Here is a 17,894-nt window from a genome sequence, read left to right as displayed (position 1 = left end):
TGTATTGAGTATTTCCACTACTTAATATATCTGCTTCACAACATTTCTGAAGGAAACACTGTATTTATTTTTACCCCACTATATTAATTTAACTTCAGATAAGTCCACCACTTCTTTTGTTGTTCAGTATCAATGTTCTGTCTGGCAGTAGGTTTGTAGTCCTCCTGTTTGTCTCAGTGTGTGTTTCTCTACCTATAGACCGGGTCCTTCCGAGGTGCTGATGACTGGCTTTGTCACCTGTGTTCACTCACACCGGCGAATGCAATAACATAATCCTTCTGCATCAGCTTCCTAGCGCGGGCGTGGCGAAGTTGTGTAATCACCAGCGAGGACAGCCATTACACTGCATAATAGAGAATCCGACACAAGTAAATCTCAGAGGTGGCTTTGCCTTTTCCAAGCTGCTGATTTGACAGTTTAAGATCACTGCAAAAAAGAAGAAGGTTTTAACTGAGTGATAATGTCTCCTTAAACTCTTACTGCAAACATTTGCATATTTAAAGCAAGAGCTCCTGATCCAGTCTTCCATTTCTACCTTCCGGGTTGACTCTAGAGGAGAAAGTAATATTTCCTAATATTACGTCACCAAAGCAGCTCCTACAAAAGTGTGAAATCTCTCACCCACTCCCTTTTTTTCTCTCTTTCTCTCTATTCACATGTTGGCCTGCTGGCATGTAATAGGATAGTAGAGCAATATTTTCTGCTTTGAGTGTGGTGTTGGTCTAAGTCTTTATTTCCTCTCTAGGTGTAAGATCAACTCTTTGGTCTCGCTATGCTTTTTGCCACCCTATTGCTCACCAGCGACATGACACCTGCCCCTTTGAAATCCACGTGGATAGCAAGGGATCACCTATCTATAGAAGTATGATGTATGATGAAGCAGGGTTGTAGTCTAAGCAGATGCTTGATAGTAAATACCAAGCAAGATTTTCATGTTCTGGATGGTTTCTGTGGTTGTTGATGATGATGATGATGCTGAAATAAACATCAGACATACTGCAGACTTTCCAACGCCTCAAACTTCTGCTCTGTAGCTGCGACAACTCTGCCACTTCACCTCAGTTACAGACACCACAGCAATAGAGATGTGACTTCACAATACTTCCCAATGAAAGCCGGCGTTGCTTAGCAACTCACAGTCCGCAGTGGCAAGATACAGGGGTGTTTCCTGGCTGATGAGAGAGATGTGTGTGTGCTTGTGTGTGTATTTGGAGGCAACTGTTTTTGCATTGAGCCCATAAGGAGCCCTCCACCCTTCTTGGCGCATACATTTCATATGTAAAACTCACTTGTAAAAACACGAGGTAGCAGTTCACGAGCTCTGCGGCTGAAATTATGCACTGTATCCACAAGGGGACAACTTACAGGGTAACCTCATTTTGTTCCAAATATCGATATTGATGCAACCATATCATGAAGTCAGCCCTTTTTTCTTTGGCTACTCTTACATAAAAAATTGATCTATTCATATAGTTTCGCCTTAGAGTCCCTATTGTGTCAGTATAATAGTTGGTATACTGTATGCATCCATATTCATGAGCACGGAGCATGAAAGAAAGTTGCACCCTATTTAAGAGCAGCTTGGAGTGAGGGCTGAATTTATCAATAATGTAAGCTGGTAAAAGTTTAATGGTGTTTGCTGTCGTCGATGTTTCCCCCCCTGGGGAATCGGGAGGTCACTTATCTAACCCTAACCCTCCCCAACACACTCACACACACACAAACACATACACACACAGGATATTGCAGTTTTTTTTAGCGAAATGGTTTTGAAGGATGTGTGTTGAGCTCTGTCTTCCTCATGTGTTTCCTCTACTTCCACCTGTCTTTTACTTTTGCGTGTGTCATCTGTCACTCCTTTTATTCTTGTCATCTCTATTTCTCTCACACAGGCTCTGTCTCTCATATCTTCGTATTTTTCTGCACCCCCCCCCACTTCCCACACACCACCCTCCTGCCTCTCTCTCCCATCCATCCTCCCAGCTCAGCTCCTGCCTCTCATATGGTACGCGCTGATACAGGCGGCGTAACAATATGCCTCTATTTGCCTCAACCTCCTAACTCCTCGGCTCCTGACTCAGGCTCCTGATAAGCCGTGTCAGCGAGCCGTCAGGATATGCAGTGTTATACCAGCAGGATTTTCCACGCCACTAGTCGAGATGCTCAGCTGTAACACGTGGCCTTTGGCTAAGAGTTGCGCCTCTCTGAACGTCGCTGAGGCAGCTCTTTACAAGCTTAATGCTCATTTCCATTGATATCGTTTTGATTAAACTCACTCGTAGTTATTGACAACTACATGTGAGCAAAAAATCCCATATTTGTCAGGCCTTATAGGTGCCCATGAATCTGTCCAATCAAATTTATGGGTTATAGGAAGATTGCTTTAACACAAAGCCTGTTATATAGTGGGAGTGTGGAGTTTAAAATACATGTACATTTAAGTGGGATGAAGGGTATGACAAAAACTCCTCATTTATCATATACCAGCCCATTATGCAGCCCCTTTCCTGATAAACCCACTCTGTTCTGATTGGCCACTTGTCAGGAAGCCTGCTGAGGGGCAGCCATGTCAAAGCCATGATAAATTCAGGCGGGGAGTTCTGGTCCTCTGAAATGATGCGAACGTGGAAGTAACTTAAAACTGCATTCTATCAAAAGACCACCAGGGGGCGACTGTTTTGGTGTCAAAAGGACTTCTGTCTCTATACAAGTCAATGGAGAATTCACCCAATTTCTCACTTGATTTCTAACCTCAGTAAACGTTTTCAAAATGTGTTTATGGTCTCAATCGCTAGTTTAAAGCCTTCTTCAATGCAGTATGATGTTCATTTGTGAAATTTTGGCCTCCTTGATTTTATATTTGACGATAAAGCAGGGTATGCATTAGGGCGTGGCTACGTCGTGATTGACAGGTTGATTGGTTCACAGGTTCAGGAGGGTGCCTCATGCTCCTCCTGATGCCCATATAAGTAGAATCCGTGTTTTTTTTTTTACCCAGCATGCACCTGACATTTTCAAGATGGCGCTGCTCAGATCCGATACTATTCGCTGTCACTGCCTGATTTCCGGAGCTGCCCGATTTGCAGTACGGACCGTCTGCGCATGCACGAACGAACCGCCATCTTGTATGGTAACTCCACTTGGACAAACTTCATTTCGTCTCTGCCCGATTTCCGTACGGCCCGTTCGCGCGCTTTTGGACACTTCATTACACTTCATTGTGAATCGTTTCTATATATACACAGTACCACCATCATAGAAACAGAAAATAAAGGAAATATGTACACAAAATGTAACATGAATTAATAAACATTATTATTTAAAGTCCCTGCTATTGCTCTAGTGCAAAGAAGGTCCTTTTTTTCTTTTAGTTTTAAATTGTATTGTTGTATATAGCCTACTTAACTGCAGTTTAAGGTCCTTTTTTAGTTCTAATTTTTATTGTGGTATACATTTGTATATGTATATATACATATATATATATGTAAAGGAATCGCAACAAAGCTATTAAAACCTCAATTTTAATAGCTTTGTTGTGCTTCATTTAAAGACATTTAATCTTTGTTATTGATGATCGTCTATGTATAACCATTTTTTTCCTTTTCGTTGTTTATGTGGCCAGTATCATCCAACATAAAAGCACAGATAGGTCGCACAACTGCTTAAGTTTTGATTGACATTGATTGTGAAAAGATACTTATTATAAAAGATACTAAAATTACATGGTGATCACCACCGAAATAAAAGGAATCTGATGACAATAGGCCGCTGAATGGATAGGACTCCAATGCTACTACTCAACTCTAACTCAACTCCAATGCTACTACTCAACTCTAACTCAACTCCAATGCTACTACTCAACTCTAACTCAACTCTAACTCAACTCCACACTACTTCTCAACTCTAACTCAACTCTCTAGTTCATGCATGAAAAAAAAGGACCTTCTTTGCACTAGAGCAATTTCAGGGACTTTAAATAATAATGTTTATTAATTCATGTTACATTTTGTGTACATATTTCCTTTATTTTCTGTTTCTACAGGGACTTTAAATAATAATGTTTATTAATTCATGTTACATTTTGTGTACATATTTCCTTTATTTTCTTTTTCTACAGGGACTTTAAATAATAATGTTTATTAATTCATGTTACATTGTGTGTACATATTTCCTTTATTTTCTGTTTCTATGATGGTGGTACTGTGTATATATAGAAACGATTCACAATGAAGTGTAATGAAGTGTCCAAAAGCGCGCGAACGGGCCGTACGGAAATCGGGCAGAGACGAAATGAAGTTTGTCCAAGTGGAGTTACCATACAAGATGGTCATACAAGACGGTCCGTACAAGACGGTCCGTACTGCAAATCGGGCAGCTCCGGAAATCGGGCAGTGACATTTGCTTCCAAGCAGCAGTCCACAAACCAATGGGTGACGTCACGGATGTTACGTCCATTTTATATACTGTCTATAGTTAAATTACAGTTGATGAAAATCCAACATTTCCTGCTTCACATTAAACACTTCTAAATTGATAAATAATGGAAGACTTTTATTGTGAAAAACTTACAGGAAGTAAGCAAGTGTTTCTCACCAAATTAGCAGAGCTTTTCTGAAAAAACAAACAAACAGTTGAAACAACAACTAATGGAGACGTTTGGAGCTCTTTGTTCAATGGATCAGTTAGAAATATTGAAAAGAGGAATATTACAAGCACACCTGCAACAGGTAAACTACTTATTTTACTTTGCCCTGCTGTGTAATTGCCATGGCCTCATGGGTTTTGGACTCTGTGTTTGTGCTCTTGGTTTCCGGTGTTGTACTTTTTTTGTTCAGTGCTTTTGCTTAATTATGTTTAGGTTGTGTAAGAGTGTGTTTTCTGGGTTTTGATATTCAGTTTGCTCTGTGTTTGCCCATTATTACCTTCACACCTGCCCTGCATCAGGTTCGTTAGCCCTGCCTTGCCCTCAGTGTTTCCTCCCCAGCCTTCACACCTGTCCTGTATCAGTATCATCAGCCCTGCCACTCGTTCCTCATTGACTTATTATTCAGTCCTTGTTTCACAAATCCTATGTCAATTCTAGTTTCCAGTGTTGTGTTGGCTACTTTGTATAGTGTTGGCTAGCTTTGGGCCAATGTTGGCTACGGCTAGCTTTTTGGCTAGTGTTGGCTACTTTTGGCTAGCTTTGGACTAGTGTTAGCTACTTTTGGCTAGCTTTGGGCTAGTGTTGGTTACTTTTGGCTACTTTGGGCTAATGTTGGCTAGCTTTGGGCTAGTGTTAGGTAGTTTTGGTCAAAGCTGTTCTGTTCTGCTCAGCTCAGCCTGCTATTTTTTTCTTTTGTACACATACTTCAGAAATGGAAAACTTAACTATAATGCAAAGTTGTAGTATGGTCATTTTAGTATCCATTACTACTGACTGAAGATCAAGATATCTCTGCTCCATCTGTTTGGGGGAGACTGTGGCTTGGGAGTTAGAGCAGGTCATCCACTTATCACAGCGTTGGCAGTTACATCCCCAACTCCTCCTGTCTGCATACTAAAGTGTCATAGGGCAAGACACCAAACCCCCAAATCGCTACCAATGGTCAGGCCAGCACTTTTCATGGTAGCTTTCCATCATCTGTGTGTTAAAGGGTGGATAAAAGGCACATTGTAAAGCTTCTTGCAATTCCCCCAACTTCATGGAATAATCTCCAGCAGGTTCACATTAATGCAGTTATTTCCCAGTAGCCATTTTTTTTACTTTTAAAACTTTGCGCACCTGTGTTTTTCTAGCTGGTTCCAGGATTTGAACCAGAAATATAGCAGACTTGTGCAAGAGGGACTGAGTGTGTACACATCCAGGCAAATTATTCATACAGTTTTGATTGTAGGGTACAAAGCAGTGAATTCAGTTTGTTTCTATGTAGATCTTCCTCAGGCTGCTTGTGCATTTAAACCAACCTCAAGTTTACCAAAAAGTGCTAAGTTGAAGACAAACAGAAAGCACAATTTTGATGAGGTCTCAATCGTTTCCTTAATTAAAAACCAACCTTAACTGTAGAGGTTCCAGATCAGATAAACACTGGTATGGAGTGTTTTATGCCTCCTGATCTATCTTTGCCCTTGGTTTTACAAGCTACTGGCAAACACCAGTAGAGTAATTGAGCTAATAAGGTTCAGATACTACTTGGTGGCTTATTAGTTTATTAGGCCACTGCTAAATGCCTTTCTGTCTCCCAAACCCTGCTAACCGTAGCCACAGGTTTTGGCAACTGCAATGAAAGCACTCATTGACAGATGGATAGCTTGAGCAAAAGAGAGAGGGCTGAAGTTAGACTGATCAATAGCAGTTTAATTTTCACCCCCTCAGAAAAGAAACATCCAGAGAACAGCGATTTACTCATCTAATAAAGTGGCATTACTCAACTTGGGACTCGCACACACCGACAAATAAATGTAGACATGTGATACATGAGTATATATGACACACGAACACATTTATGCACAATGACAGTGATGGATCACGTTACCAAGGGCTGCAGCAGTCGCCTTCAATATTTCATGAACATCCTTCCTCTTTCTGTTCACTCTCCTCCTTTTTTAAAAATTGTATTCTGGCATGTTCAGTATTCTTCCTCCCCAGAAAAAAGTTTCATTTTGACAATCTCCTCCCAGAAAATAGCTGGGGTAACATGGCACAGACAGAAAAGTGAAAGCAGAGAGGGGGGAAAAAAGTTTTGAGAGGCTTGAAGAAAGGCAGGATTGATGGGAGGTATGCAGCAAAGGTGAAGCGGCAGTAACTGTCTGACTTGGGAGATAAACCTCACCCTCCTTCCTGTTTTGCACACTTTCAAGTATAGTTGCTGTGTTTTTGGGCTTTGTCAAGTTTGCCCTCTGAAGAGAAGGTATTGCTCTCCTGAGGAAACACAAAAACAGGGAGGGTTGTCATGAGTGGTAACAGAAAGAAAGTGAAGTAGTTAGTTCGCTGAAAAGAAGTAGAACTGAAGATAGGCTAGAGATTGATTTTAGTGTTGGAATTCCTTTTCACAGCAGACATTTTATAATCATCTCCCCAATGATATCCTGTCTTCAGACATGAAAAATAGCAATTTTAGCCACTCTTCCGAACTAACTTCTGGCTGAATCCAAATGTCTGGACTTTATGGGCGCATACACAAGGCTGTCTAAATCCAAACCATCCTACCACAAAAAAACAACATCAGTCGTTTCAGCAAATGCCCAAAAACGAGTGACAAAGCCCTCTTGTGGTTGTATGAATTATGCTTCTTGTCTGTTGGGAGTTAAGGTGGAAAAAGAGGCACTTTATTATAGTGCCACAAAGTCTGCCGAGGGTGGATGTTAGGATGGTTGGATGGGTCAACAAAACCTCAGACTTCGGCATGGGAGATTGATGTTCGCCTCGTATTTCCTCCCGACAGTCAATGTTGGTTTCTTTAAACCGTGACCACGATCTTTTCCTAACCCTGACCGAGTCGTTTTTGTGCCTAAACCCAACAGAACCTTAACCATAGAGGTTTCAGATCAAAAAACTTTATTTCCTGTAAAGGTCACTTGTAACGGCTATTAAAGGCAAATGACAAATGGGTCTCGTTTAATTTCAAAGACTAGCTGCCAAATCCAATATTTAACAAGTCCACAAGAGGCATATATCTGTGGATTTTGTGCTGACCTCTAATGTGTACACTCCAGGTGCCGTCTGAATGTAATGAACTAATATTAATTTATGCAGTGAGGCTTGATATGGTGCACAAATTGTTAAAGTGGATTCCATGCAGAACTGTTCAGAGAAGTACTCTGACATGGATTACATGGTCACAGACGAGGTTGGATTATTAACCAGACAGAGCTCTGGGGTCTCTAAGGGTTTGGGGCTCAGGGGAAATTATCTGCTTTGTCAGTCCCATGGTTACTTTGTGGCAATTGTTTATCGCAATCAAATATCACTAGGGGCTCACAGCTCATTTAGCCCTGGTGCTCCTCACCAGGATAATCCTGGTCAAAGGTATTAATCATGTCATTGACTGAGGTCTTCGGTTCTCTTTGGAGCACGTTTTATCCCCTTGTGCCCTAGCAGTCTCACAGACGTGAGGATAACAGAAGGTGGGCTTTTGACATATTTTCTTTTCATCTCCTGTTTCCCTTTACTTCCCTTGACAGATTACCAATAATCGATGAATAGAAATACCGGAATCTTGCCGTATTTTCTCACCTTGGCTCACTCGACCTTTTGTCCTTGTCCAACCGATGCTCCATTAGTGACTACTCGCATGACATACCTTTCCTTTCTTTATCCCAGCTTCTCAAGTCCACCTTACCATATCTGCCTTTTCTTCAAACTTTCCATTTCTTCCTGCTGTTCCAGTCCTGCCTGCCCTTTCCATCAAGCCTCAATGACAGCTTTTAATGAGGGAACACACTCATGTTGTGACGTACGGCTGAATGTCACCGCACCTGTCGCACCACCAGCTGCCTTGCTGCTTCCCCAGCCTTGGACTCCATATGCTCATTGGTCTGGGACCCGGCCTTTGTGTCATGTTTGAACTTCAGGGCAGAGTGAGTTTTAATCAAGAAGAGATGCCTTTGGACATCCTCTGAAAGACTCCTCTATGCTTTGGTCTGAATTCCTTTCACGAACATTATGTGGGGTTGTAAAGCCAGGATTTCAACAGGTTGCATCAAGCAGGCAGTCTGGCATACTGTACAGATTAAGCAGTATTCACCGTCTTGTAGCTTGGGCTCATACATGTATTGGAATTCAAATTAGCATTCTTGGGGAAGTTATTATTATAATTATTTTTTTAAAGGATGTGAACCACAGGGTAGATGCAGCAATTACAAATCCTTGATGACTACACTCTTTTGTTGATTATAAAAAAATACAGTCACTGATTATGTAGTTAAAATAGAACTAAACTCATTTCACACATCAAGTGTGTTTCCATAAAGCCTTTCGTGTCTCCATAGGGACCTGTGTGAATAAATTGCCTCAAGCAATGTCACTTGAGTCAGTGTCAGTTGGAGATGAAGAGTTTTTGAAATTTAAAAAAAAAAAAAACTGGGAGTGTGGAGTTAGATAGTAGTGAGGTTACTAGACCTCTCTAGCCCACTTCTCATCTCAGCTTGAAGCCAGCAGTTCCAGGCTACATTAGCAACTACTAGCATGACACACCTAAATCTCAGAACTGCCAATTGAGTGGCACTGTGACTATTGTTGTAGAAACAGGACAGAGGCTTCTGGGACAACTTCACCTACTTCCAAGGTGCATAGGGAAGGAAAAAAGTCTGAAGAAAGTCAAAGCTCCAGCAACACTTGTAGTATAGGAACTCCTGTGTTGCTGGAGCTTTGACTTACTGTGACTATTGTTGTCACAGGTTTTGACAAGAAAGTGTGGAATAAAAAGGAAGATATCTCTGATTCTGCTACATCAATTTTGATATTTTTTAACTTTTATAATGTGTGTCTGCCAAATCATTATATTATTGTATACTTTATTTTATTTTATTTTATTCATCCTTTATTTAACCAGACGAAGTCCCATTGAGATATTAAAATCTCTTTTACAAAGGAGCCCTGGGCCAACAAATAGATATATTAAGATTAAGATTATTAAGATATACTAATACTAAATTGGTGAGGTATTTGTGAATTCGTTTTAGGTCACTTTTAAGTTCTAACGAAGTTCACTATCTTGGTATTTTATGCTATGTGTTAAAAACATTAGATGTTTAGCAACAGTGTTTTAAAGGTTAATAGCTCAGGAACCACCCATCTGCAACAGAATGATCACATTAGTATTGTTTCTGTGATTTTTGCAGTAATCTTTTAACCAGAAATGAACATACTGTATATCAGTTTTACAGTAAAGAATTTCTTAGTATAAACACTTCTAAAAACGTCTGTGGTATAGATTATGTTAATGCATAATCGTACTTTCTTATATATGTGCAACACCTACTTTAAAGAAGAAGTGGAGAAGTGGCAACTTTCATTAAACACTCAGATTGTTCTGGTTCCTGTCTGATAGGGAAAAATGGATTTAGTCGATACAGCAGTTCAACAAATCATGTAATAGACTGGCTGATTTTATAAAGGTTGTCATATTAGCAACAGTTCTTGGTGTTACTGTAGCATCACGTCATGCAGGGACAATCAGTGAGAGGTATAGATTTGCAGATAGAGCGTACGTTAATCCAAGGCTGTGATGGTATGTTTGGAGACGGGCAGAGCGATTGCAGAAACACGTCCTTTGTGAGTTATAGTAAACACAATGAATAATATCTATTCAGAGAGGCTCATCCGTATTGATCGTCCTCGGACTGCGTGCCCTTCATCTCTTACAGCTGAGAATTCATTTCCCCTCACTCATGAAAGAAATAAGAGTTGCAGAGAAGCTGATGAGATGGGTTGAAACTTTTTCTAAAAACCGAACTTTGCTCTTTTGAATCCGTTTATTCTCCTTACCTTACCTGACACACACATAAAGACCCCCCCCCCCACACACACACACACACACACACACACGCAGACACACACAGATCATTAGTGGACAGAATCAGAGTGAATAAGCAGTGTGATGCACGGAGGCAGGGGAGGACATAAAACTAGCATATTATTTTCCCTTCATTAGGCAAGAATAAAGGGACTTAAAGTGTGTGTGTGTGTGTGTGTGTGTGTGTGTGTGTGTGTTAGTGAGTGTAAGAGAGAGTGAAGGCTTCCTCATGAGAGCACAGAATACTTTTTGAGGTGTTGATGAGTTTGATAATGTTGCCTCTCTGATGAAAGCATTGTTGTGTGCATTTGTGTGTGTTTGCAAGCGTTTGTGTGTGTGTGTGTGTGTGTGTGTAGAGCAGTCTTCTTGCTTTCAGAGCTTTGACAGAGCATATCCCTGTGTATCTTCCCTCTAATTGAATCCATCCCTCAGGGCGTCACCGCTTGTTTATATGCTGACACCATGAAGGTGTGTGTGCGCGTCCGTGTGTGTGTGCATTCACATTGAAGGCAGAACGCCGCCAACACTCTCTCTTTATTGTTTAATTATAGCCCACCAGCTGGAGAGACAGAGGAAGAAAACGAGGGCAGGAGAGGAAGAGTTATTGATTAAATCAGTCAGATTATTCATATTTAATGTTTTGCTTTGTCTCCATCCCTCTGCTCAAGCCTTCCTCTTCTCCCTTCATCAGGATTTCTCTATTTTAATAAATTCCCTTTTTTCCACTTGTGAGACCGCCAGTAAACAATAGGCTTCATACATTTCATCAGTCGACAGGGTCTGAAGTGCACCAGTAAAAAACCTGTCTGCCTTTCACACGTGTGCCCAAGGGCAGTGAGCGATGCTGCCAGGATCACAGCCCTTCACTCATCCGCCTTTAAAAAGTATTCCCTTGCCTTGTCAGTCGACTGCTTCTTTTGTAGGTTATTCATTCATTTTCCCTTCTTTTCCTCTTTGCTAATTTTTTTTTTTCAGCTTTGAAAAGTTATAAAGTTGCCTGGTGTTTTCAACAATTCTTAAAAAGAAAGTACAATCTGTCATGATTTGTCATAATTACTCAAATGTTTATGACTTTCCATAAAACTTTTGAAGAGCTCTGTGCATTGTGCAATATTAGCTTATCCATTAGAGTGAGTCTATGTTACTGTTTCCACCATGGTAACAACAACAACAACCATGACAACATCGTTTGATGATGGATTAATATTAGTTACAGCATGTCTGTCTCAAGTATGCTAACATTAGCCACCAAAAAGAACTAGCCATACCAGACCAATTACAGCTAGAGCAGCAAAAAAAACCACTTCTATGACTTGTATTTATTAGTCATTAAACAATGTTGTCATTGTGACTTACTACAGTGGAAACAGTTACATAGGAAAATAAACTCATTGCAAAAAAAAGAAAATAACGCCATCTATGGTATGCTAACATTAGCCACCAAAAGCAATTAGCCACACCAGACAAAACGTCAATTACTTGGTGTTTTTTTCAGTTTTTTTGCAATTTGAGGGCAGTAGCGATAAGCTGTAAACACAACACTCATATATTATAATGCTGAAGCGAGAGCAGAGCTACAGAGATGAATGATAACTCTCTTTGAGTTTCATCCCTACGTGCTACACTTTTCACATGCAGTACCAGTCAAAAGTTTGAGCACACTTTCCTTTGAATTTCCCTTTGAAGTGTGCCCAAACTTTTAACTTATACTTTACAGCCAGTCATTTGATCTACAGTTCTTATTTAAATATTGATTATAGCCGCTTGAAACAAGGGTGCATTTCATTTCTACTGAATTTGACTTTTTATTTGCGAGAGAAAAATGTTATTATTTATTCTATCGAAAATGGAATACGCTACAGTAGCCTGGATTGCAATCAATTTGCTTGCTAGTCAGTCTGCCAATCACTGCCGATTCAGTCCAACTCCCCAAACCTCAACCTGTCTGTGTCTATTGACTACTACTGCAGCGAAATAGCAGCCTACCTCAATAACAGGTCATCGAATGCTTTCATTGAACTGCTGTCTCTAGCATCAGACACTAATGATACTAAGCATCAGTATTTACATTGTCAGTTCACTATAATGACTGGCTTCAGCTACTCAGTACAAAATCTCAAATGCAGAAACATCCAACCACTGATTTGTATTGATTGCAGAGAATTTCTTGTACTCAGATTCCTTTTCTTCCTCTAGATGCATGATTACTACCTGCCTGCTGATGAAAGCTAAAGCAGCGTCAAATATCTTGTCCAAGGTCCTAAATAACAGTCTTTTAATCAGCACGTACAGTATACAAAGACTGCTTAGAACAGCATCTTTCTCAGTGTATAAATGTCCCTACTTTCCATTCCTTTGCCACTTTACTGTTTAATAGAAGTCATATCATTATAAGGCTTATATGTTCTCTGTCACCAATATGAATATATTTAAGGAAAACAGCATTCGTAGCCTCCAAAATAATTGGCCTGCCAACACATCATCTCACAGACCTTCATACTATAGCAGTCATGCACAAAGCTACTGTAATGTTTTCATGTGCTCATATATACTACACCATCACTTCTGTATGGCAAATCTTATTATCTTGTATAATCATATCACATGGAAAACGATACTAAAAAATACTATGAGGCTACCCATATTTTATAATAATAAAGTCAGAAAATTAGATATTAGACAGATTCCTTCATAAGGAATACATTAGGAATGATATAAATGACTTAACATGATGAATTGAGTGTGGAAATATTTGTTACTAGTGTTAATTGTCCAGACAATATGTAAAGTTTTTTCATCACTTGTAGTTTTTTTTACCCTGTAAAAACTTTTCTGTAAAAATATTCATTATTCTGCTTCCTTCATATCAGCAATATAGTAATCTTTTGAAACTGTCACCCTTAATTATGATCCTTTATTCAGGAAAAGATGGTTAAATAATCTTCTTTAGACATACTGTAATTCATTTGAAAGTGTGCCCCCTCCAAACATTTTAAGTCTTAAAAATAATCTGCTATTTCAGTCTGATATGTTTTTTGTTTTTTTTTATTACCTTGTTTGAAATTCTTTGAAACTATATCTACTCCTCCTCTCTCACTGATGAATCCAGAATCATTTGAAAAGTTTAGCTGCTGGACAAAAGATGTCTGCTACTTTTCTGTAAAGCCCACTCTCAGCATAGGTATAAAGGAGGCTTGAAGTTTCCATATCTCACTTGTGTAGCTGCATACTGAGCAGCTCAAACTAGTTGTGATGTCACAAATCCTGCTTGTAGGTGCAAGCCTTAAATTCAGATTTAAGTTGAGTGAAGAGGAACTTTTCTTCCTCAGCAGATTAATGTGAAAACTGCTTTCTAGTGTTAAACTCTGAGCTTCACTGTGCAGAATGATTTATGTGCATACATCCAAGTGAAGTAACATAAGGACACATTTTTGAGTGGAGGTGGACCTTAAATAACATTGAACCCAGTGTTGTGCATTAGATTCCCATCCAGGAGTTTTGTCAGGAGCCTGATGGAACTTTTCTGAACTTAAATGACATTATCTTAAGCTTTGACAAAGGTTGATGGTATCAGGAGCTTACACAGACAACCCACGAGGCTCATTATTTTTAATTAGCTCCACCTCCACTACTCAGTCCTTTACTCCGAACTTTTGCTGACACTACCACCGTGTCAACAAAAGTTTGTTGCTCCCTTAAAACTTTCAGTGCCACCGTTCTCAAAACTAGATGCCCGAGTGTTTGAGTTTTTGTTTCCTGTTAATGATCCCTCTCTTCGAACTGACTGATCTTTTTAATTGCATCCCTTTGGACTAACAGCCCCTTTTGTGCTTCCTCCAGTGTGTGACATAATCCTGCGCTGCCTTCCAGATGCAGCCATCATTACCCAACTGATGCCACCAAGGTTCCTTGTGGTCATCTTTTCAGATTCCCTCCAGCCTGCATCTATTATTCAATACTCCTGTTCAATACTGTATTAGAACCCCCGCAATGTATCACATTCCAGCCCAGCGTCCCTTCACATTGAATCATTCTGCAGCACATGATTTACGTTCAATGCCAACGCTCAGAGCCAAAGCAGGAGGCAGTGTTCCCTTTGTTTGGCCGGTGGATAAAAATGGAGTGTGTCTGACTTTTTTGCAGAAGATGGTGGGCTTCACATTCCATCAATCAAATTAATTAGTATTGTATTTTTTAATAGAGTTAGAGAGCTTATGTGAAAATGATTGAAAAAAGAATGGACAAAATGGAAGCAGCAGAGGCCAAGCCAACTCAACTGGTGCTGGGTCAAAGGCCCCATTTGTTAAACCCTTCCTGCCCAAATACAGAATCATTCAAATGATATGCCCCCCATAAAAGCTATCTACACATTTGTAGTCTCAAAAATGAACCCGAGATCACTCCAGTGATGTAATCTGAGTACATTTCTCAGCGTTAACAAAGCTTTTTTTAACTGGCATAAGACATAGGTGGAGTTCAACTGTATTGTATAGGAACTATTACGGTCCCATATCTTACCGGCCATGTTTTAATAAAATCATTGAACTAAACTGGCACTTCCTCCCACTAAACAACGATTTCAGTGTTTTCAAATTGGAATTTCAACCACACCACAGTACCAAAATTGCTCTTTTGAAGATCTTTAAGGACATCAGTAAATGCCAATGTCTTTGTCTTATTAGATCTCAGTGCTGCATTTGACATTGTTGACCACAATATGTTACTAGACTGACTGGAACACTGGGTGTGACTTCCTGAGACAACACTGGTTTGAATCCTACTAAAGTATAGGGAGTAATTTGTGTCAATTGGCAATTAAATGTCTGAGTGGACAAAAATGACATGGAGCTCCACAAGGCTCTCTTCTTGGGCTTCTTCTGTTCAACATGAACATGTTCCCACTTGCTCAGATGAGGGAAAATCAACAAAATATCTTACCATAATTATGCAGGCAATACAATTTAGGATTTATATAACTATATCACCAGGTTTACTTTGGTCCTACACTGCAGCACTGAGTAAGTGCATTGAAAATATCAAGGATTGAATGTGACAGAATTTTGCGAAACTTGAACTATACACTGCAACCTCTTGTGGATTTAACTTCCCTCAATGAATCAAATGCTTGAAGTTATTCTGTTGAAATTGATTGATTTCTGCTCTAAATCTGGTTTATTAATGCTGCTTTGACTGAACCCTACAGAGAAAAACATGGATTTGAATATCTGAAATATGCACGTTTTTGTCTATGAATGCTGTTGTGACTCCATAATTTCCCCTTTGACCAACGCTTGACCAGCATTTAAAAAAAACATTTCCTGCATATCCAGTGCCACCATTTCCTGTTACACAAAATATTATAGTGTGACTATTGCACACATATTTGAAACCCTCTGTGTTTTCTCTCATGTTTATCTGGTGTTTAGCAGACTGTCTGCTATCCCGCTTTGAAACTCCGGCCCGCTGTGGCTGCTTTTAAACCAGCATAAAAGAGTAAAGTTAAAAAAATCCCAGTTTCTGTGCTGCTTTCTGACCTGTTCCCACTTTTTTGTGGTGGCAGTGGGACCATGCTGACCCAGCTGCATTATGGGTCAGCGGGATGAATGAGCAAGTGGCGACTAATGCGATAAAAGATGGACAGGTCGTTTGTCCTCACAGCTGGTGTGTGCACTTTTACACACAAACACACACACACACACACACACACACACACACACACACACACACACACACACACACACACACACACACACACACACACACACACACACACACACACACACACACACGTAGATGAAAAGCACAGTTTTTCTTTTGGATCACACACACACAGACACACACACACAAACACACACACACACACACACACACACACACACACACAGACACAGACACACACACACACACACACACACACACACACACACACACTGGGATGACAAACAGTCTGTTCTGTCTAACATTGTTAACCAGGCTGGATACAGGGTGCTGACTGTGGATGCAGTGGCAATCTATAATATATGCGGGTGTGTGGTTGTGCGTATGCATGCAGCCCACATATCTGTCCTAGTGTGTGTGTGTGTGTGTGTATTGATGCAGCGTTGGTTTAGTCTCATCATTGATTGGTGTCACATAGCTCAGGCGGGCGTTTAGCCTAACCACATTTGGAATGCCCACTTCGACCCCACGGTCAATAAAATTCATGTGCTATGCGTCACGATGTCTTCACATTCACCAAGTCTAAAGCTGCATACTTCATCCTCCTCTTAGTCAGCCTACCATTCCCTCAGCATCTGCCTCTGTTGTCTTTCTCCTTGCTTCACACAGTCTCTTTAAAGTGCCTATCCAGCGCTCCTGCTAACTATCTGAACATTTTCCAACACTCGCACACCTTGCAAACAGATTTCGGTTAACAGGGTGAAATGGGAGCACTGACTGCCACTCACAGCAACCACAGGTGGATTTTCCTTGCATCCGGATTCCTCAGTGGCTCATTTTACCTCTCAAAAACAGTTTCTGATTGTGAATTATACCGGTGGAGATATATGTGCATCACTTTGTTAGAGGGGTTTAGAAATTTGAATGGGATAATGAGGTCACTGGAGAAAGCCTAGAGAAATGCATACTTTACAGGCTGTTGCTGCCATAGTGCAGCAGTAAGCTGTTGTTATCTTGTCTGTGTTATATTCCTTAACCGTTTCCTGCACATGGTTCGAGCGAGCATCCATGTTGGTGATCCTGCTGAACTGCGTGACCCTGGGCATGTTTCAACCTTGTGAGGACATTGACTGCAACTCTAAGAGGTGCAAAATCCTGGAGGTAAGACCATATTTTAACAAAATATTTATTAGAGGCTGAATGTTTTTTCTTGTCTCCCTTCATTTAATAAGGTAAATCAGTCAAGAACACAATACTTTTTTTCAAGTGGCAGCGGGTAAGCGTGGTAAGCAACCACTTACCAAAGTAAAGAAGAGGAGCCATGGTCAAATAAATCAGTCTGACATTGCATTTTCATAAAGTTGTGGGTCTTCTTAGCCCCATCTGTGACTTATAGTATACAATATGTTTCCATCACATAGTGGTTGGTTAAATTACATTTTTTTGTGTCCACTTGTTTTAGTCCAATTTAAAGGGGTTAAAATTTGAAAATAAATGTATGAACAACTTGCACACATTCTTTTTTTGTGGACCCAGCATCAAATTACTGCTTTTAATCCATTTTGAGAGAATATATTAGAGGATTATGGCAAAAATGTCTAAGTGGTGTAACCATAAAAACTTTGTAACAAATAATTAAACTTGCTTAAAAACAGTAAATTCTCAATAAAACACCATATCAACTAGTTTGGCATGATCTTACATTATAACTTTTTATATTCAATAAAGGTAATGGAATAC

General features: G+C 40.0%; 1 protein-coding gene across 1 annotated transcript in view; it reads left to right on the top strand.

The window, feature by feature from the left end:
* Nucleotides 1-17,894, top strand: part of cacna1g (calcium channel, voltage-dependent, T type, alpha 1G subunit) — a 265,597-nt gene that overhangs the window by 81,242 nt on the left and 166,461 nt on the right. Inside the window, exon 2 of the mRNA XM_062443135.1 lies at nucleotides 17,204-17,315. Coding sequence (XP_062299119.1) covers nucleotides 17,204-17,315 — 112 coding nt within the window. The remainder of the gene's footprint in view (nucleotides 1-17,203; nucleotides 17,316-17,894) is intronic.

The sequence above is a fragment of the Scomber scombrus genome, chromosome 21, assembly GCF_963691925.1.
Source record: "Scomber scombrus chromosome 21, fScoSco1.1, whole genome shotgun sequence".
Lineage (NCBI taxonomy): Eukaryota > Metazoa > Chordata > Actinopteri > Scombriformes > Scombridae > Scomber > Scomber scombrus.
This window is presented reverse-complemented; position numbering and strand designations above follow the sequence as displayed.